Source organism: Haliotis rufescens, unplaced genomic scaffold (genome assembly GCF_023055435.1).
Source record: "Haliotis rufescens isolate VD_foot unplaced genomic scaffold, xgHalRufe1.0.p SCAF_15, whole genome shotgun sequence".
Classification (NCBI taxonomy): domain Eukaryota; kingdom Metazoa; phylum Mollusca; class Gastropoda; order Lepetellida; family Haliotidae; genus Haliotis; species Haliotis rufescens.
The window spans coordinates 27,618,032-27,639,992 of NW_025963835.1; the positions used below are offsets into that span (position 1 = coordinate 27,618,032).

General features: G+C 45.0%; 1 protein-coding gene across 1 annotated transcript; it reads left to right on the forward strand.

The window, feature by feature from the left end:
- The first annotated feature begins 3,363 nt into the window (after window positions 1-3,363).
- Window positions 3,364-21,313, forward strand: LOC125379952. The gene is made up of 6 exons (XM_048395866.1): window positions 3,364-4,509; window positions 9,216-9,694; window positions 11,112-11,314; window positions 14,177-14,292; window positions 19,992-20,200; window positions 21,126-21,313. The coding sequence occupies exons 1-6, from the start codon at window positions 4,442-4,444 to the stop codon at window positions 21,311-21,313; spliced, it is 1,263 nt and encodes a 420-aa protein (XP_048251823.1). The 5' UTR covers window positions 3,364-4,441.
- Window positions 21,314-21,961: the final 648 nt, after the last annotated feature.

Here is a 21,961-nt window from a genome sequence, read left to right on the forward strand (position 1 = left end):
AATATTGGCCCCCAACACCCTATGTTAGTCGCATGTGGCGACTAAATGCATCGCTGGTTTGTGTGTCTGGTCCGGATTTGTACGGGCCGCCGTCATATAGCTGTGATATTGCTTCCCGCGGCCTTAAGAAGACCCTTAGAACATGCATGTACACCTTCTTCTCAGAACCAGGACCGATGGGGTAGCCTAGTGGCTAAAGCGATCGTTCGCCATGCCGAAGACACGGGTTCGATTGCCCACATGCGTACAATGTGTAAAGCCCATTTCTGGTGGTGCCCGCCGCCGTGATATTGCGAGAATATTGCCAAAAGCGACGTAAAACCACTCACTAGACTTGGTTGATGCATGTCATCGATCCCAACTGCGTGGATCGATGCTCATGTTGTCAATCGCTGGATTGTCTGGTCCAGACTCGATTACTTACAGACCGCCGTCATATAGCAGGAATATTGCTGAGTGCGGCGTTAAACGACAAACACACCATCCAACAAACAAACAGTTACAAGGCTGAAACCAATCGCCGATACATTGCAAACGTAAGGTCTAAAACTGTGATACCCGTATCAAATACATCACCATCAAGTAACCATTTCTTGTTTGTTTTATTTTTAGCCACTATCAAACATTGGTGTATGCTTGTTTTGCTTGGCAGTTTATTCTGTAACTAAAACAGATCAACAGTCAGTTCACGCCCTTCTTCCGTCCCGACTGGGTGTCATTCTTCACGAGCATGTATGCACTACGCTCCTCCATGAGTACGAACCTGTGAAGTATTGACAATTTGCTTTTCAGTTTGATTTGTGCAAGAATTCCCGTGGAGAATGATATCGTATTTATTGACCAGTCTTGGATACACGACAGGTGCTGTCATTACCACTGGCCACGAGATGTGTCACTGAGTTGATATGTTCAAGCGCTATTATCGCTACGTCATCTGTGACGTCATATGCTATTGTCGCAATCATCCAGATCAATCTGTCCATGTGTTAGCTTAACACGTTTGTCTCAACTGAATGTCACAGATAGAGGACATTCAGGTACCAATTTACGCATGTAGTGTCGCCACCGGTGGGTATTGACTCGATCATGACCTCTGGCGTCGGTTTGTCTCTAATGACACAATCCTCGCGAAGATCCGGGTTTAGAATAGGTCCCCGCCAATCCATGATTGTAGTAAGAGGCGACTAATGAGATCGGGTGTCAATCACTGAACTGTCTGGTCCGGACTTGATTATTTACTGACTGTCGACATATTGCTGGGTGCAACAAACAAACAAACAAACAAACAAACAAACAAACAAAGACCTTTCTGTGTACCGATGTGCGGAGATTAACACATTTACTAGGACATATCTCGTCAATATCAAGTTGTAATCAGAATATTTCCTAATCGTTTTTTTGTTTTGTTTTTCCACAGGAATATATTCCAGTTGTATGACCGCAGCCTGTTAATATTTGATTCTGAACCAGATAACCCAGTGATCGATATTATGAGCATCGATCCACGCTGTCGGGGTACGATGACACGCCATCAACCACGTCACTGAGTCTGACCAATCGACCCATTTGATCCATCCAGCATAGGTTGCCATGGATACATTCTAACCCGAATCCCCATGGGGTTCTTCATGGAAGAAGTTAATAACGGTATCAGTCAACTGAATTGGGGATCAGGTGTTCACAATGGCGACTGAGTCGTCAGACGGAGGGAGTTAAAACTGTAAGTCAGTATTTCAGCATTTGGAAACTTTATATCGAAATAGAATCAAGTCAACAAAAGGACAGTAAAACAACCGGAAGTAGATCACATATTCATTTAAAAGCAGGTTGGAGAGGACTGAAAACGTTGAACTATCAACAAAGCCACAACCAGTGAAGCTATCATCTTTTGCCGCTTGCCCGTCATCGTTCCTTGGGGGGCATGGGTGGCCCAGTCGTCTAAGGCGCCGCGATTCGCTGTGCAGAGTTGCGTCCCTTGGGCACGCCAGAAACCTATGATTGTGGGTTCGTCATGAAAACAGCTGACATGTTGCCGAGTGAACGCAGTCTAGCCGTCATGAAAACAGCTGACATGTTGCCGAGTGAACGCAGTCCAGTCGTAATGAAACAGCTGACATGTTGCCGAGTGAACGCAGTCCAGTCGTCATGAAACAGTTGACATGTTGCCGACTGAAGGCAGTCGAGTCGTCGTGAAAACAGCTGACATGTTGCCGAGTGAACGCAGTCTAGCCGTCATGAAAACAGCTGACATGTTGCCGAGTGAACGCAGTCCAGCCGTCATGAAAACAGCTGACATGTTGCCGAGTGAACGCAGTCCAGCCGTCATGAAAACAGCTGACATGTTGCCGAGTGAACGCAGTCCAGTCGTCATGAAAACAGCTGACATGTTGCCGAGTGAATGCAGTCCAGTCGTCATGAAACAGTTGACATGTTGCCGACTGAAGGCAGTCGAGTCGTCGTGAAAACAGCTGACATGTTGCCGAGTGAACGCAGTCTAGCCGTCATGAAAACAGCTGACATGTTGCCGAGTGAACGCAGTCTAGCCGTTATGAAAACAGCTGACATGTTGCCGAGTGAACGCAGTCTAGCCGTTATGAAAACAGCTGACATGTTGCCGAGTGAACGCAGTCCAACCGTCATGAAAACAGCTGACATGTGGCCGAGTGAACGCATTCCAACCGTCATGAAAACAGCTGACATGTTGCCGAGTGAACGCAGTTCCGACGCCGTGGAATGTTGGCGAGTGAACGTAGTCAAACCGTCTTGAAAACAGATAATATACTGCCACGTGAAACCATAATGCAGAGCAACCCAAACTTCTACAAGAGAGGGGTGGCGGGGTAGCCTTGTGGTTAAAGCGTTCCCTCGACACACCGAAGTCCCGGGTTCACTTTCCCACATGGGTACAATGTGTTCAGCCCATTTCTGGTGTCCCCCGACATGATATTGCTACAAGCGGCGTAGAACAGCTCTCACTCTACATGAGACTCAGCTTAAAGATGTAATAATACAGACAGCTTTGTGAGACCCACTTCAAGATTCTCAATAGTGACGGAGGGCTTCATGAAAACTCCCTCCTCGCCCGACCAACTAACAGACGACTATCTTAATAACAGAGCAATCACAGCGGTATTCCCCACCACTTCCGACAAATCTATTGCTTATTGACCTATCAATCTCCTTCGCTTGACTGATATTGTGGCATACATCTCGAGAACAATTTAGGAGTAATAGCAAGTCTTCAATCAGCTCTCGCGTGGGGCAACGAACACGTAGCCTGTCATATATCAAACGTCTCGAACTGGTTACCTTGCGGGCAACACCGAACACCGCACCGTCTCGTCAAGTCTGGACATATGTAGAGTCCATTCAGGCGATTCAAATCTGATTATTGCGGAGAATGGACTATTACAATCAACGCACCATTATCCAGCTTATGCGGTACAGTTATATCACCACAACACAATGTTATAGTCCTTTCCCCAATGATATGGTCGATCTGGTCGGGGCGTTCCAAATCGCCTGCAGCAGGTAGGGAGTTGAGTGGTGTGTTTATGTTCAGTGACAGAGAACGGTAAGCTAAAGTTTGCTTGATACGGTGCTGTGGGCAGACAAGGGTTCGCGTGATAGCGTATGTGTGTTTGTCCTATAGTCACCATTCCTCGTGGACGTCAGCATGGAAGTGTTTTTCCTAGTCTGTGATTCACAGACATGAAAATAGAACAACGCAAGTATATATCCGGACATAGTTGCCAAGAACTTAGGATCACAACCTTACGCAAGGAGTCTGAGATCGTTCGAATGGACTCAAGGATCTATGGAATGTTGAGGAGTATTGCTGTGATTATTCTCGAATATTAAGGACATTTGTCCTGGACTGTTGGTTTATCTGTGATACGCGCCCGGGACATACGCAGTTTGATTGATTGACAAACTGACATATTTATCAAGGAGTACCTACCCAGAATACCCAACCCAGGAACACGTACTCGGATACCCTACCCAAGAATACCTACCCAGGAACACGTACTCGGATACCCTATCCAAGAATACCTACCCAGGAACACGTACTCGGATACCCTACCCAGGAACACTTACTCGGATACCCTACCCAAGAATACCTACCCAGGAACACATTTTTAGATACCCTATCCAAGAATACCTACCCAGAATATTCTTTTGAGAGATCCCTATCCGGAATACTATCCCAGGAATACCTACCCAAGAATATCTACCCGGAACACTCGACTTGAGAATACCCTACCCAGGAATACATACCCGGATATCCTAACCAGGAATACCCAAGAACACCTACCCAGAATATTCTACGTAGGAATACCTGTCCGGAATATTCTCCCCAGGAATACTCTACCCGGAATCTCCTACCCAGGGATACCTTTTTCTGAAATACCCTACCAAGGACATCAAGTTCATCTTCCACATGGGCTCCAGTGGCAGCACTTCAAAGCCCCACCCCCGGGACCAGACATCGTCAACCCGGGGGGTCAGGTACGACACCAATACGACCCCTTATCACCCACATACAGACTATCCACAACATGTTTATGAACTGAAGGGCAAAAGAGTGAGTGAGTGAGTTGGGTTTAACGCCGCTTTTAACAGTATTCCAGTTATATCGCGGCGTGTCAGCATAATGTGGGAGGAAAGCCCGAAGTGATGCAGGTCTTAGACGTTTACCACTTCGGTGAAACCCACGAGCACGGGTATGGTGCTGACAAACCTAGAAACATAATCGGGGCGAACCGGGATTCGAACCCACAATCATAGGTTTCTGGCGTGCCCAAAAGGAAGGACAAAAGAAAGTATACACTTGAAAATTGGATTTCACCAAAACATTACAAACGTTATCAAAACGCTACTAGGTTGTAAACAGTCGCCGAAACACTGCAAACGTAAGGTTAAAAACGCAGCTGTGGTACGCGTGTCAAATACATCACCATCGAAAAACCATTTTTTGTGTGTTTCACTTAAGCCATCGTCAAACATAAGTGTCTAATTATTTGTCCCGGCAGTTTAAATTATATTTAAATTCATCCCGTCCTGGCAGAACGGAATATTCCTCCACAGCGTGTAAACAAATGGCCAGTTGATTCTTGATAGATACCAAACTATTTACTATCGCTCAAATCCCCTGCGTCAGAAAGGGACTACGGTTGTCGTTTGTCTGCACGGGAGATGAGATAGTCTTTGTATTCCGACCACTTTAAGAAACATGACATCGTGGTCTGATAAAAGATCGAGGCACCAGTTGAAAATGAAATGGTCGCGCAGTTCATATTATCCTTGAACGGTTTATCTCGCTGTGTTTACCGTACATGTGAGTCACCGAATGAGGCACTTAACGCTGCTTTCAACATTGTTTGTACTATTTCTATGTGTTTAATATAGCTTATAGATAGGAAACTGCGAAATGGTGCGCGAAACCCACGAGCACGGGTACGGTGCTGACGAACCAGGTATCATTACCGGTAAAATCTATCATGTCCAGCGTATCCAAGCATAGATAAGGGGCGCAACTCTGCACATGATACTGAAGGCCATTGGCTGTCCGTACCCCTGTATGTGCCGGTGGGTTGACCACACAGTGCCCCATCTCCGACGGCTCCGGTCAAGTACAGATCGACAGGTGATGGGGGTCCCAGTCAGCACAGGCGCTGCAACTCGCCATGCAGAGTTGCGTCCCTTTGGACGTACCGTGATCCTGATCTTTGGTTCGAATCCCACTATCACTCTGATTATGATTTATGGTTTGTCAGCACCATACCCGTTCTCGTGGGTTTCGCCAAAGCGGTAAACGTCATGATGGCGGTGATGAAACATGATAGAGCCTCTGCCCGGAGAGCGGAAGGTCGGTGCTTCCATCCTCGGTCGCGTCATACACACAGACGTTAAAAATGGTACTTGTTGATACCCTGCCTGGCGCTCGGCATTGGTGGAGAAAAGCAAGGACTGGTCGGCTCGGAGTCAATATACATTGTCTGAGTGGGGTATCCATGTTAAACTGCGACAATGGGTTAAGCACTATAAAAACCAGCATTAGTCCTGACACGCCCGCACGTGTATGTTTCATAGTGAATACTTTCACCTCATCATAGTCGGGGAACCGTCATATGGCTGGAATATTGCTCAGTGGGGCGTCAAAAACAAACACCTCCGTTAGTGGAAGAATGCTTACCCCCAGTGCAACGTCCACGCATGGCAGAGCGGTAACAATAGGCACAGGTCACCGCGGTTGAAGAAATGTCGGTGCGAGCCCCAGTGTTGTGAGATTGTCCTCATAAAAAAAGCATTGTCTTGTCTCTATCCGTGACATGGTAAAGTAATAGGACCTGAAGGGCCACGTCAAGCTACCCGACTGACGCATGACTCGCCAAACAGGGTGCGCCTCCAAGGCACACACTAAAGCAGCACTGCCCGGCTCCCCACAGTCAGAAAGCGCCTCAGAACTGCAGTCCCGAAAATATCTTTAAATAGAAATGAAGGTGTTACAATAGGTATTAGACGTTATATATCGCGGAAAATCAGGAAAACTCTGAATACTGATACAGTCAATTGAAAACCAAAGTTGTAACGCAACAAAGTGTTCACTGAAAGGTCTACGACTCAAATGAGAAACACAGAAAATATAATGAAACGTGAAAGATGACAGAAAAACGCACTATATTCTGGTTAAAATAGTTTTTCGAGACATTTTTAGAGTTTTCATTTTTTTCGGGATCATCATTTGATATTTCGGATATTCTCCGCTTCTTGTTACTTCTTGTAAGCGGTTTGATTTCCACCAATACCACTTTGGTTGAAATGTACCCGTGAAGATCCAGGATAGAATAGGTCTTAAGCAACCCATGCTTGCCGTAATAGGCAACTATGCTTGTCGTAAGAGGCGACTAACGGGATCGGGTGGTCAGGCTCGTTGATTTGGTTCATGCATGTCATCGTATCCCATTTGCGTCGATCGATGCTCTTCATATCAATTACTGGATTGTCTGGTCGAATACGATCAATATTTCTAAATCTCACCTCAAGTGCATTTTACGTACAAAGAATTAATCCAATCAGTTCTAATGTTCTCTTTCGGTTAGATGACTCTATTTTAATGAATAAGGTATTTAATAATATTTATCAAGACCCGTGAAGATCCGGGTAGAATAGGTTTTCAGCAACCCATGCTTCCCGTAAGAGGCGACTAACGGGATCGGGTGGTCAGGCTCGATGCTCGTGATATCAATCACTGCCCGTGACTCGATTATTTACAGACCGCCGTCATATGGCTGGAATATTGTACGGCGTCAAACAACAAACAAACAAATAATTGAAATGTTATGTTATAGATAGAATAATCATGCATAAACGTTTATCGTCGCACTTGTATAAGACTCAATTCAAGATTCCGACTGTAGTATTCTGACCTGTCTTGTGGGAATATATCTGGTATGTATACTGTGTTTATACGCACAGACAATTGTCATCGTCCGTAAAAGCGTGTGATGTGTCTCAACCCCTGCCGCGTGTCCGCGAGATAACGAAGTACACCACCCCCCACCCCCCCCCCCCCCACCCCCCCACCCCACACACACACACACACCTCCCCCCACCCCCCCACCCCGGATACTTGAAGTCAAGAGTTGTGTGATAAAAGTAGGTAGACTCAAGCCGGACAGGTCGGTGTTGACAAGCATGGGAAGTCACGAGGTTACTGGGTAGACTTCGATTAGGTGATCTATGTGTTTACCGTTATAGACAGCGTATGCGTCATGTAAACTGCCGGGCAAAAGAAAGTATACACCCATGTTTCATGGTGGTTAAAAATGAAACAAACCCAAAATGGTTATATTATTCGATGGCGATATATTTGATACGGGTATCTTAGTTGTGTTGTTGGGGCGGTCGGGTAGCCTAGTGGTTAAAGCGTTCGCTCGTCACGCCGAAGACCCGGGTTTGATTCCCGACATGGGTACAATGTGTGAAGCCCATTTCTGGTGTCCCCCGCCGTGATATTGCTGGAATATTGCTAAAAGCGGCGTATAACCATACTCACTCACTCACTCACTTAGTTGTGTTTTGGACCTTACCTTTGCAGTGTTTCGGCGCTTGTTTTCAGCCTAGTAACGTTTTGAAAACGTTTGTAATGTTTTGGTCAAATCCAGTTTTAAAGTGTGTACTTTCTTTTGTCCGGTAGGTTTAACAAATGCGTTGTTGTTACACGTTCCGTGGGCCATTTCAGAAGAAAGCATGACGTGCGCGTATAAAGCATTAATAAAGATATCTTAATTCCTAATTGGCACTTACAGTTGACAATGTTATTAATGCTTATCTGTTTATGCAGACAGACACCTAACAGTCATGAGTAGGGGTCATGTGCATGAAAAATAAGGAACATGTTTGTCTATATTCCCCAGTGGTTAAAGCTCTTGCTCGTCACGCCGCAGACCCGGGTTCGATTCCCCACATGGGTACATTGAGTGAAGCCCTTTTCTGGTAAACCCGCTGTGATATTGCTGGAATATTGCTAAAAGCGGCGTAAAATCTTACTCATACTTACTCAATAGGCCTTCCATGCCTGCCGTAAAAGGCGAATAAAAATTAATGTTTGGAGTCAGTATCATTGCGCCCTGATCTCTATAGGGATCTTATGACTGTGTAATATGAGTTATGTGCCCTTTAAACGATTGCGTCACCTCCAGTGTGACTACAGATTCTAATCACCAGGTAATGTAAGGCTTGTTATAATCTTTTTTTCTGTGTCTGACTGAACGTATGATCGATACCTCGAAAAGACAAAACATGTTCTCCTTAGCAATAATGTCTGCCTAACCATGACGTCATAACAGATCCGGGTCTTCAGTAACGCCTGCTTGTCGTTAGAGGCGACTAACGGGATCGGGTGGTCAGGCTCGCTGACTTGGTTGATGCATGTCATCGTATCGTATCCCAATTGCGCAGATCGATGCTCAGGATGTCGGTCGATCACCGGATTGTCTGTTCCAGAGTCGATTATTTACAGATCGCCGTCATGTAGCTGGTATATCGCTGAGTGCGGCGTTAAACAACAAACACACAAACAAACAAACATAGCTTCGCTTTCAGCCCAATGCAAATAGCACGCTGCTTTAAATAGCGGTTTAGCGTTAAAACAGCAAACAATAAACAAACAAAATGTCATAACTCGTTTTCATCTGACCTCACTTCAACAGCCATCCCAAAACAGACACTAAACAAGCTGAGGGTCCAAACGTTGTCGGCCATGACAACGCTGGGCTCAACATCATCGACAACAGCCAAAATACCACAATCTCCCAGACTGGAGACCAACAGAAACAAAATGGCCGCTCAAATTTACATCCGGGAGAGGACTGTCGACAGACGTCAGCGAACAACTCTCTTACACCTGCTAAACATACCCTCCTCCCCCCTAAGGGACCCAGACGCCCTTCCGTCGCTAGTGGTGACTTCCGGTACCCTCCTACTCGACCACACAGACCTCGCACAGCGCCCTCTAGGCCAAAATCGTCTCGATCCAACAGCCAGAGGCCAACAGTCAGGGGCAGACAAATCTCCACCAGACAACTACAGAAGGTGGACCTGTTTTCTAGGATTCTACACGGCGATATGTCGGTAGAGTGCCCGTTCGCCGCCAAAATAGTCAGGATCTTCACAAGCAGTACATTCACAGGTAAGCGCCATGCTTCACTAAATCCTTGAGTATCCAGTGTATTATATCTCCATTTATTTTGATAAATACTATAGTTCCTTTCGCCCCTAGCTTCCTTTCGAAGGTGATGTCACCAACTCCATTGCTTCTAACTTTGCACTTTGAGTGTTACCTCGCTCGTGATTGGACGGCTATTTATAACGAAGCTGTTGTGGCGACTGGGGTCCAGGGTATTTATCCTAAAACAATGGAGATATATACCCTGGATAATCGAGGATGGGGTTATTCCTGCTTCCAAAGTAATTCCTTTTCATCAGGTTTAAGCACACGTTCCGAATCTACAACGCAGTGTTTTCTGAATTACTGCATTCGTTGTATTTACATTGCTCCTCTCGTCTGGGCAAGTTGTGAAGAGCTGCACCCCTTGATTGCGGGTTCGAATCCCGGATTGCAACGATTATGATTCTAGGTTTGTCAGCACCTACCCGTGCTCGTGGAATCTACCAAAGTGATAAACGTCTGTGACCTGCATCACTAGGGCTTTCCACCCACAATAAGCTGACACGCCGTGATGTAACTGAAATATTGTCAAAAGCGGCATTAAACCAAACACACTCACTCACTCACTGCTATCGGTGATTCGTTAATCGGGAAATTTGTGAATCTGTTCAGGGTCCAATTCCATACGACTATGGGTTCAAAACCTGTCGTAAAGTATTGGGGTTATGAGCGCTATGTCTGCTTTGTGGAACGGGTCCCTGGTAAAAAAATATTCATTCACTGTTTTCCCCCTTGAATGAACCCACCAGCTCTTATAGTGCAGTAAGAGGAATCTCCCTGTTAATGAGACCATCTCCATGGTCTTGTAGGTAGAGGGTCTTCCCGGAGAGCGGAAGGTCGGTGATTCATAACTTAAAAGATGGTACTTGTTGTAACCCTGCCTAACGCTCTGCATTAAGAGGATAAAACAAGAACTGGTCGCCTCGGAGTCGCTATATGTGTCATGGTATTGCAGCATGGTATTTCAGGACCCGTCAAGATCCTGGGTAGAACAGACCCATGCTTGCCGTAAAGGCGACTATGCTTGTCGTAAGAGGTGACTAACGGGATCGGGTGGTCAGGCTCGCTGACTTGGTTGATGCATGTCATCGTATCCCAACTGCGTGGGTCGATGCTCATGATGTCAATCACTGGATTGTCTGGTCCAGACTCGATTATTTACAGACCGCCATCACATAGCTGGAATATTGCTGACTACGGCAAAAAACAAACAAACATGGTATCACAGTTGGCTAGTAGTATAAAACCGGCATTAGTCCGGAAAAAGTACAAGCAGACACGCACGCACGCACGCACGCACGCACGCACGCACTTCGCTATAAAAGTGCAATTATGAACACGACTTTAAACCCCATTTCACCTCTCCTCCCCGTTGCAGACACGGAGCACGAGCGGAACGCACTGATGGAGCGCGTGTATCCCCGACTGAAGGAACGCTGCCGGCAGCTGGGGTATGAGTTTCAGGTGGTGGACATGAGGTGGGGGGTCAGGGATGAAGCAACGGATGACCACATGACCTCTGACCTCTGTCTTCTGGAAATTGACCTCTGTATGAAGCTGTCAACTGGACCATTCTTTGTGGTAAGCTAATTAAAATATTATCATATGTAATGAACATACTAATGGGAAATAACTGTTGGTCGAAGTTATAAATGAATATTATATTCCCCGTCCTTGACCGATAAGATGTATGTATATTATGTGACCTTGACCTACATATTATGTATTTCTTGTTCGAGGTGATATAAAAATGTAACGCAGTGCCTAACCAAAATATCGTTTATGAATTATGAAATCAGTAAATGACCAAACCATTCGTCACCACTCGCCCCTTTCCGTAACCTGCAAGAAGACTCGTCCCCCTATCGATGAATGCTATGTGCGAAAATACGACAAACCAATCAGAATGCGCGTATGATTTCAAGTTCTTCGTCAAAGAATCCCTCAGAAACAAGTTTTGATTTTACATATGTCGTGCCTCTAAAAATATACCCAAGACACAGTTAAATGTGTTCAATCATACTGTATAAATCCGCATGTCCCGATGTGATTTAAATTGCATCTGAAATATATATAATATATGGGGAATTATTTGTGAACCATTACGCAACGAGTTGACAATTGTTTTAGGTATGCCCGTTTGCGCTAAGACGGAACCCGGTCGCAAAAATGGCCACGAGAGGGGCACGAGTCGCTATTCGGCTTGTCCCGGAATAACACGAGTTGGTCACGAATGTGACCAAACAAGATAAATGAATAACCATTAATTTAAGTCTTTGATGGGCAATTAGAAGTTAGGAGAACAGGAATACATGCCACTTTTTAAGGATGGCAACTTTTATTCTTTGTCACGATGTCAGAGAAGTAGTTCTGAATCGTCGTTACAAAGAATAAAAGAAGTTGCTATCCATAAAAAAGTGTCATGTATTCAACCATTAAATTATATTAAAACCATTAAAACACACAGCTTTAAATTTATAATCAAAACAGAAGTACAATACGTCAAGAAAGTGGGAGTAGCAATAAGTAACAGGCCCTATAGTTAATGTAAGTGAGTGTCCAGAACTCCATCACTGTCGGATGTCTTAAAACAGCCTGAAGTCAGGTGAGGTGAGGTGAAATGGGGTTTAACGTCGCGTCCAAGATTATTGCACTTATATAGCGACGTGCAAGCACGTGTGTATGTGGCTGCTTGTACTAGTGCGGACTGATGCCGATTTATAGTGCTAGCTCACTGAGATACCATGCCACAGTTTAACATGAATACCCCATTCAGACACAGTATACTGACTCCGAGCCGACCAGTCCTTGTTTTAGCCCCTTAATGCCGAGCGCCAGACAGGGTAACAACAAGTACCATCTTTTAACGTCTTTTGGTATGTCGCGGCCGGGGAACGAAACCCGGACCTTCCGCTCTCCGGGCGGACGCTCTACCACTAGACCACGAAGGCGGTCCCTGAATTCAGAATAGTATTGGAAGCTGGTAGGAATTCAGTGTTTACAAATAGGCATCCAATCGCATTTGGCAACTAGATACGGTATATGTCGGGTCGAAAAAAAGCCTCATGTTGTCCTCTTGTCCATCCTATATGGTTACAGTCCGTCTTCTAGATCCTGTCCTATCACGAAACGTCTCCAACGACACAGCCTGACATGTTCATGTATCCAACCAGGGGCAGACAACTCAACATTCCACTCGCTGCCGCCTGCGGCTGTTTAAATCTAGCAACGACAGCTCTTAATTTTCATTTGCTGCCATTGACAGTTACACGAAACATGTTTACAACAGTTTGTACAGCCGCTAATGTTACTTGAACGTTACAATGTATATTATACATCCTCGACCTACAGGGGGCACGGGTGGCCCAGTCGTCTATGGCGCCGCGGTTCGCTGTGCAGGGTTGCGTCCCTTGGGCACGCCAGAAACCTATGATTGTGGGTTCGAATCCCGGTTCGCCCCGATTATGTTTCTAGGTTTGTCAGCACCATACCCGTGCTCGTGGGTTTCACCGAAGTGGTAAACGTCTGAGACCTGCATCACTTGGGGCTTTCCTCCCACATTAAGCTGACACGCCGCGATATGACTGGAATACTGTTAAAAGCGGCGTTAAACCCAACTCACTTACTCACTCCTCGACCTACACGACCTTACAATTTGTGTCCTTTTCAATATTTGTTTCTTTTTAGTTTCCTTGAATTGCACGTTGCTTAGATTGTGTTTATATCCCCCCATATCCAGCTGGTGTATATAAGTGTCCTTGACCGATATTGCATTGTCCAAAATCCAACTGGGATATATATGTGTCCTTGACCTATATTGTTTTGTCCCAGACCCAGGTTTCCTTGACCTATATTGCATTATCCCAAACCCATCTGGGATATATATGTGTACTTGACCTTTTGTGTATTTTTTCAGACCAACCTGGGATATAAAATGTGTCCTTGACCTGTTTTGTTTTGGTCCAGACCCATGTGTCCTTCGCCTAGATTGTATTGTCTCTAACCCGTCTGGCGTATATAAGTGTGCTTGACGTAAATTGTGTCTGTATTGTCCTTGAGTGAGTCAGTGAGTTGGATTTAACGCCGCTTTTAACAGTATTACAGTTATATCGCGGCGTGTCAGCCCCATTGTGGGAGGAAAGCCCGAAGTGATGCAGGTCTGAGACGTTTACCACTTCGGTGAAACCCACGAGCACGGGTATGGTGCTGACAAACCTAGAAACATAATCGGGGCGAACCGGGATTCGAACCCACAATCATAGGTTTCTGGCGTGCCCAAGGGACGCAATTCTGCACAGCGAATCGCGGCGTATTAGACGACTGGGCCACCCGTGCCCCCGTATTGTCCTTGAACTACATGGGAAAGTATGATCATGTTTATAATGAGAAAGTATTATCATGAAGCCATCTTATGACTAACTGACATGTGGACACCTACCGCAGACATTCCTGTCCCACAAGTATGGGTATCGACCGCTGCCCTCCCAGATCAGCTCCGAGGAGTTCCTGCGGGTCATGTCGGCGGTGAAGAAGACAGAGGACAAAGATCTCTTATACAGGTAGGATTGCAACGGTACTCCACCCCGTGGGGACAGGGGTTACACTAAATGCCAGGCAACAAATGCTGCTCTTAGAGGCGACGCAAAGGGTCGGATGGTCAGGGACGGTCATACGTCGGCATGTATCGTTGCTGACCATATCAATCATGGTTCGGTTGGTCCTCATTCGATTATTATAATACAGACCGCAGGCATAGTATTGGAATATTGCCAAGCACGACGTTAAACAAACACAAAACACACAGATGCATTACAAATGTAATCAGTGGATAAACAATCCGGTAACACCTGGCAGCAACCAGTTCATAGCGGTGGCGGTCAGAGATATGTGCTTAACTCAGAGTTGCACAATGAAGTGTGATGTGTATGCTCACTATGATTGTACCAACTGTACGATGGATGCTCAGTGACGTACGGATCACGACAATTGTTCACGATATATCCAGCGACACCTGACCCCGTACGATACGCCTGCACGATACGTCTAGCGACACCGGACCCCGTACGATACGTCTAGCGACGCGGACATAGTACGATACGTTTTGACGATACGTCTAGCGACATCTGACCCCGTGCGATACGTCTAGCGACATCTGACCCCATACGATACGTCTTCACGATACGTCTAGCGGCATCTGACCCTGTACGATACATCTTGCGACAGGTGACCCCGTACGATACGTCTTCACGATACGTCTAGCGACATCTGACCCTGTACGATACATCTTGCGACATGTGACCCCGTACGATACGTCTTCACGATACGTCTAGCGACATCTGACCCCGTACGATACATCTAGCGACACCGGACCCCGTACGATATGTCTTCACGATACGTCTAGCGACACAAGAGCCCTTACGATACGTCTAGCGACACCTGACCCCAAACGATACGTCTTCACGATACGTCTAGCGACACAAGAGCCCTTACGATACGTCTAGCGACACATGACCCCTTACGATACGTCTTCACGATAGCTGAGCCCTGTTTTGATACATTGCCCTTCCCATCCTATGGTACGTTGGGCAATACATGACCAAGGATGCATTCACGAGGTCAAGATGTCATCAACAAAGTAACAGAAACACCCACAACCACGAAAAGTGCACGAATGTGTAAAGATCTGTATGCCTCAATGAAAACCTACCACCCTTACATAAACACATAATCGTGTGTACTTGATCCACTTTAACATCCGACCCGTGAAGATCCGGGGTAGAATAAGTCTTCAGCAACCCATGCTTGCCGTAAAAGGCGACTATGCATGGCGTAAGAGGCGAATAACGGGATCAGGTGGTCAGGCTCGCTAACTTGCATGTCATCGTATCCCAATTGCGTGGATCGATGCTCAGGATGTCAATCACTGGATTGTATGGTCCAGACTCAATTCTTTACAGACCGCCGACATATAGCTGGAATATTGCTGATTGTGGCGTTAAACGACAAATAAACAAGCATGCTGCTTTGTCCTTGCATTCACAAACTGGGTAGTTAAATACCACTTGAAATGGCCGAACTTTTCTTCCCCCTTCAATGTAGTCTCATGCCACGGCGACATGGGAGAATTGGTGTGCTTTTAACAATGTCATATTTACTAACACCAAGACGAATTGTTAATACTTTTCATGAAAGGGATATTTATGATTTATTCAGTCAGTTACTCATTCCTTGATCAGGGCTGTGTTTACTCATAATAGGCCCATCAACATGGGCAAATACTTTTTATGTGATTGATAAATGTGCTCGTGTTGGTCCAATATGAATTGTATACTTGCCCCGGACGTGAATTTCATAACCCGAGTCGCCAAAGAACAAGATGCACGTGCCAAAAGCACAGGGAACAAATTTCCCGTGCATCACGCAGGAGCGACTCACGCAGTGTTCTCACAGTTGATTATAGAGTTCTTGGATCAGTTTTTAAACACGGTTATCAAACAATGCTTTTAAATCTTTTTAGGTGTTAATGCTGATCTCAAACCAAAACTTAAAAACAAATGGTTGCTCTCCTTATGTGATGCAGAACAAAAACTACATATAAAATTTTCATTCCATTTCTCCATTACCTTTCAGAAAAGGGGAGTTGTTTGTCAATTATATAATATCTTGAACCATCATTTCAATTAATTTGTACTTGGAATAGACGGAACTATATTTAAATATTTTGACCAGTGAATAATTTCCTATTTTGTCGGAAAACATCTCGGGGTTCGAACCCGCATCGTTTGATTTGAGGACGTCTAATTATCGACCTCAGCAACGGCGACACATGACGATATGTGAAATTCACTATCAAATATCTTCCTATATTCGCACAATCCCTAAAAGCTTTAAAATATTATGTTGGTTGGTTGTTTTGTTGTTTAACGCCGGACTCAGCAATATTCCAGCTATATGACGGCGGTCTGTAAATAATCGGGTCTAGACCAGACAATCCAGTGATTGATATCATGAGCATCGATCCTCGCAATGTGGGATCGATAACATGCATCAACCATGTCAGCGAGCCTGACCACCCGATCCCGTTAGTCGCCTTTTACGACAAGCATAGTCGCGTTTTACGGCAAGCATGGGTTGCTGAAGACCTAGTCTACCCCGGATCTTCACGGGTCTAAAATAATATGTATGTAGGTAATCATCTGTAAAATGATATGTATGTAATGTTGTTACAGATGATTACCTCTAATAGTGTTCCTATTTATAGTATCAGATAAACCTTTGGCAAGAGAAAAAAATCAGGTAAACATATGTACCCTTGTTCAGGGCTCGATATTTGCTATAATCCCCGTCAGCATGTATTTAGGACCCGACGAAATTATGAAGAGCCGTGTACCGTGCATTGTAAATATCAGCTCGGGACGGCGCTTGGTGCACGTGCACAGCGGGAGAGAACGTGTTCCTCGTGCATTACGCACGAGCGACTCACACAGTTTGAATACAGTCAACAAAGAGTTTTTTATGTTTCAAATATTGTCCACAAAAGAATGCTTTGTCAAAGTGTAAAAGTAGGGATATGTTTTAAGTAGGGGAATATCCTCTGCTCCATTATTTTAAGGAATTACTCGGACATTCCCCACTACGAATTGCTGTAGTTGAACATTGGATTATACCAATGCATTTTGTTCCCACTCTTTTTTTCTGGCATTGCATTTACCAGCAACTACTGGCTTGACCCACACCGTTAACCCCGTCTCAGGCTCACCGAAGTCTATCGAGATTATTGCGTTCTTTGTTGTCGGAGACAAAGGCATGCCATGACTTCAGAACATAGATATATACAGTGCAGGACCAGGAACCGTCTCGCTGCGTTATCGTCACATTGGACCGCCGCCAGTCGCATGCTTGGCGCTCATCTATGTGTAGAATTACGTTGGTGTATTTAGTGTCACTGCGGTTGAATGTCTTTTGGAATTCTTTACCACATAATAGACCTAGGTCCCGTTCCATCTTTGCGCTTAGACGATCGTAACTCCACCCTTTAACATGGGCTTACGACAATCGCAGCTCTGAGATCGCTTTGTGGAACAGGGTCCTGGGTGTGCGCGTGGAAAAAGGCAGGACAAGGTCAATCAGTGTAAATGTATCTGGGGAACAGGTTCAGGATCATACCCCTGTCAAAGGAATTTACTTAAGAAACATTGACCCGACAAATTACTATTACGCCTACTGACAATGCTTTTGTTCTCATGGCATTAGTTTTGAAGTGATCTTTGGCTTTGTTCTCATGGCATTTGTTTTGAAGTGATCTTTTTTGTTGTTAAAGTACTTGATCACTGCACGTTAGTAAAGTTTAGGCATTGACCTTTCATTTGTTTAGCAGCGATATTCGCATACTGCTCACACCCCAATACACCAATGAAATCCGTGTAGAGAATAGGTCTTCAGCAAACCATGCTTGCCGTAAGAGGCGACTAACGGGATCGGGTGGTCAGACTCGCTGACTTGGTTGATGCCATCGTATCCCAATTGCGATGTTGATCGATGTCAATCACTGGATTATCTGGTCCTGACACGATTATTTACAGAACGCCGTCATATAGCTGGAACATAGATGAGCACGGCGTTAAACAACAAGCAAACAAACAAACACACAATACGCTGTGTGTGTGTGAGTGAGTGGACGTCATGTATTGCCGCTTCATGTTCACCAGGGCGGTGGGGGAGCCAGAATTCAATTCCCCACAGAAACAATATGTCTGAGTGAGTGAGTATGGTTTTACGCCGCTTTTAGCAATATTCCAGCAATATCACGGCGGGGGACACCAGAAATGGGCTTCACATATTGCACCCATGTCGGGAATCCAACCCGGGTCTTCTGCGTGACTAGCGAGCGCTTTAACCACTAGGCTACCCGACCGCCCCCAATATGTGTGACGCCTATTTCTGGTGTTCCCCGCTGTGATATTGCTGGAATATTGCTAAAAGCGGCGTAAAATTATAATCATTGACTGAGGGTCTTCACGCCGGGGTAAAATGAGGAAGCGCGTCAAGACAGTCGCCATGTCGGCAAAACTGAAGCCACGGCTTCTATGGATCACAAAGGACAATGTTATATATCCACATGCACCATCTCGACTATACCAGACGCTGGAAGGATAGCCCATTGAGAAAACTCAGGATATATGACCTAGGACCAATACATAAAAACGACAGGCTCGCTCACCTGGTTGATGCATGTCATTGATCCCAATTGCGTGGATTGATGCTCATGACGTCAATCACTGGATTGTCTGATCCAGACTCGATTATTTACAGACCACCGTCATATAGCTTGAATATTGCTGAGTACAGCGTTAAACAACAGACAAACAAACAAACGTGCTCCTTTGTCCTTGCATTCACAAACTGAGTAGTTAAATACCACTTGAAATGGCCGAACTTTTCAAACAACACAAACACTGAAAATCTTTCACACGAGCCGTGTTTGATTGGTTCATAAAGCATCAGTCTGTATTAGGACCACCATGTTGCGATTCGAGTGACTAAATGACTGGAATTTCCCCAAATATTAAAAAATTGACTTCAATTTATTTGTGTTTATGGAGATATAAATCTATAAAAACTGCGTAGCGTAGCAAATTTACGCAACGTGTTCACACCGGATTTTTCGTTTATACTTCCATAAACGCAAATGCATATTGAAAATATCATAAATAAATTCGTCAACAATAATAACCTCAGACACTGCTTATCTAAAGATTAACATACAAAAAAACAGTAGACAACACAAGCCATACTGATTCTATCATCAGCCAATCAGGAAACTGTAGTTTGTTAGTGGGCGTGGCCTAATTTGTTTTCTGTTTATTGAAACAAACGGAAAAATGCTTGGCAGCTAATCAAATGCCACAGACTTGTTTGCAATAAATTTATTCTTGCATGAATGTGGCGTCGTGAATACGTTGTGCATAACGGGATTGAGCGACACTGACGCATGACGTAGACTAACATCCAGTCTCTGAAATGAACATATCGTACAGAAAAAAACAGTTGTTCAGTTATCTTAAAAAAATATAATTAAAGGAGCCCAGTGACTCTCTTCATTTTCAGATACTGCAGTAATCTAGACTTGCCAAACATTATAGACTTGCATGGGCTGTATTTGATATATATTTGTATCAGGGTCTGTAAGACAGACTAACGCATGACGCTATGATATAAAATATGCTGACGTTTAATAGGCAATATTTGTACTCAACAGGTGGTACCTAGAAGATGAAAACGCCGACCCCCCGACCTACGTGCTCCAGCCAATCAGCTCCCTCTTGCCAGACTTTCTGTCTGAAGATGGTGAGCATCAGCTTGCCAAGGATACTTGGTACGAGATGTCGGACCAGATGAAGATGGCGCTGGAAGAGGCAGCTCGAGAGACGCTGGAGCCTCGCGCTGCTCACCGTTACGTCATGTCGGGTACGTCTTTTTGACGACGTTGTACTCAGCATACAGCCATGATGCTCAAGGTCAGGTGTGCATGTTGACGTTGATACTGGTACTGCTTAAGGGTAGGGTGCCTTTGTACAAAGCGATCTTAGCGCTGAGGTGATCGTAACTCCCATACCTTAACATAGACTTACGACAGTCGTAGCTTAGGTTGCTTGGTACAACGGCACCCTGGTAAACATGTTGACATTGATGTCGTTACTGCAGTCACGACGCTCAAGGTTATACATGCACCAAGGATGCAGTTGTCATTTAGTTGCTAGCGTTGAGCCAATCTCATTAAAATCATGAAAGTGACAGTCGGAATGTGTTTTCTAATCATGCGACCTCGAAATATTTAACAGAGGGTATTCCGAACGACAGTTACGGGTTTTATGATTATATCCATACATTCCGGGCCATCTATAAGCCATTCCAGAATGTTCTTTTTATCAGTTTTAAATTTTTTAATCGAGAATACGTCAAATATGTTTCGAAGCGTAGTCGCCAGTTTGTAACGAGTGTGGTAAAGCAGCGAAAGCTGCCTTCTGATTGGCTAATGTCGATTTCTTGTCAGTCATTTCATTGGTCGGTCAAAGTTTGCGAAAGGCCGTTCTGACGTGACCCGTAATGAGATGTCCTCAGATTTCTTTTATCGGTAGCGAAAACTAAGATCTGATTTTAATGAGATTGGCGTGGAGCAAACATTTCTCTCCTACAGGGGTCTCGCTGGTCCCCTTCCGAGGTAACACGATTATTAAGCATAACGACCGGTATCTCCTCATGGGAATATTGGCATAAGTTAACGGGACGTTGGTAGAGCAGATGGTATCAAGTGACTATCAGAGCAAGACATCTTCCCCTTTCATTTTCCAAATTAACAATTCTTGGGGTAACCTTATCTCTTTCCTTTCAGTCACAGAACAAGAGATCGCGCATGCGCTGTTCACATCTGACAATGTGGCGGGAAGAAGCGCGTGGTTTGATCGCCGTCTCCGAGATATCGACAAATCGACGGACAGCCCGTCTTCAGCGTTGTACAAGTATAAAGGTGAGGTCACCACTGTCACGTCGTACATGGGATTTACATGCAAGGGAATTTAATTATAGAAACATATGACACAAAGGAAAATCACGTTATTCGGGATGATACATTTTCATTGAAATTGCCCATTTTAACAAATATACTGAATAAGGAATACGTGGTTAAGGCCTTCATTATAGTGAATGAGTGAGTGTGGTTTTACGCCGCTTTTAGCAATATTCCAGCAACATCACGGCGGGGGACACCAGAAATAGGCTTCACACATTGTACCCATGGCGGAATCGAACCCGGGTCTTCGGCGTGACGAGCGAACGCTTTAACCACTAGGCTACCCGACCGCCCCCCTTCATTATAAAGTGAGGTGTGGTGAAATTGAAGCTGACATCGTGTTCAAACAAGATTATTGCACTTAAATAGCGACGAGCATGCACTTGCTGAACTAGGCTGGAATTATGGAGTTATATTTGGGCTGGACTAACGAATCTATACATTCTCTGATTAAAATCGTGTAACGAAATCGACATCCGGTTCGTAAACTGCCCTGCAAATATCGGTCGATTGCAGAAATTGCAAAGCATGTGTACCGCCAACTCGGCGTCAACAGATATTTCCAAAATCTTTTCATGTTTCTAATCGAGGTGCTCACCTGATTTGACGCACTTCGCGAGGTAAGACCTGTTCTATCACAATATAGATCTTGATTATCG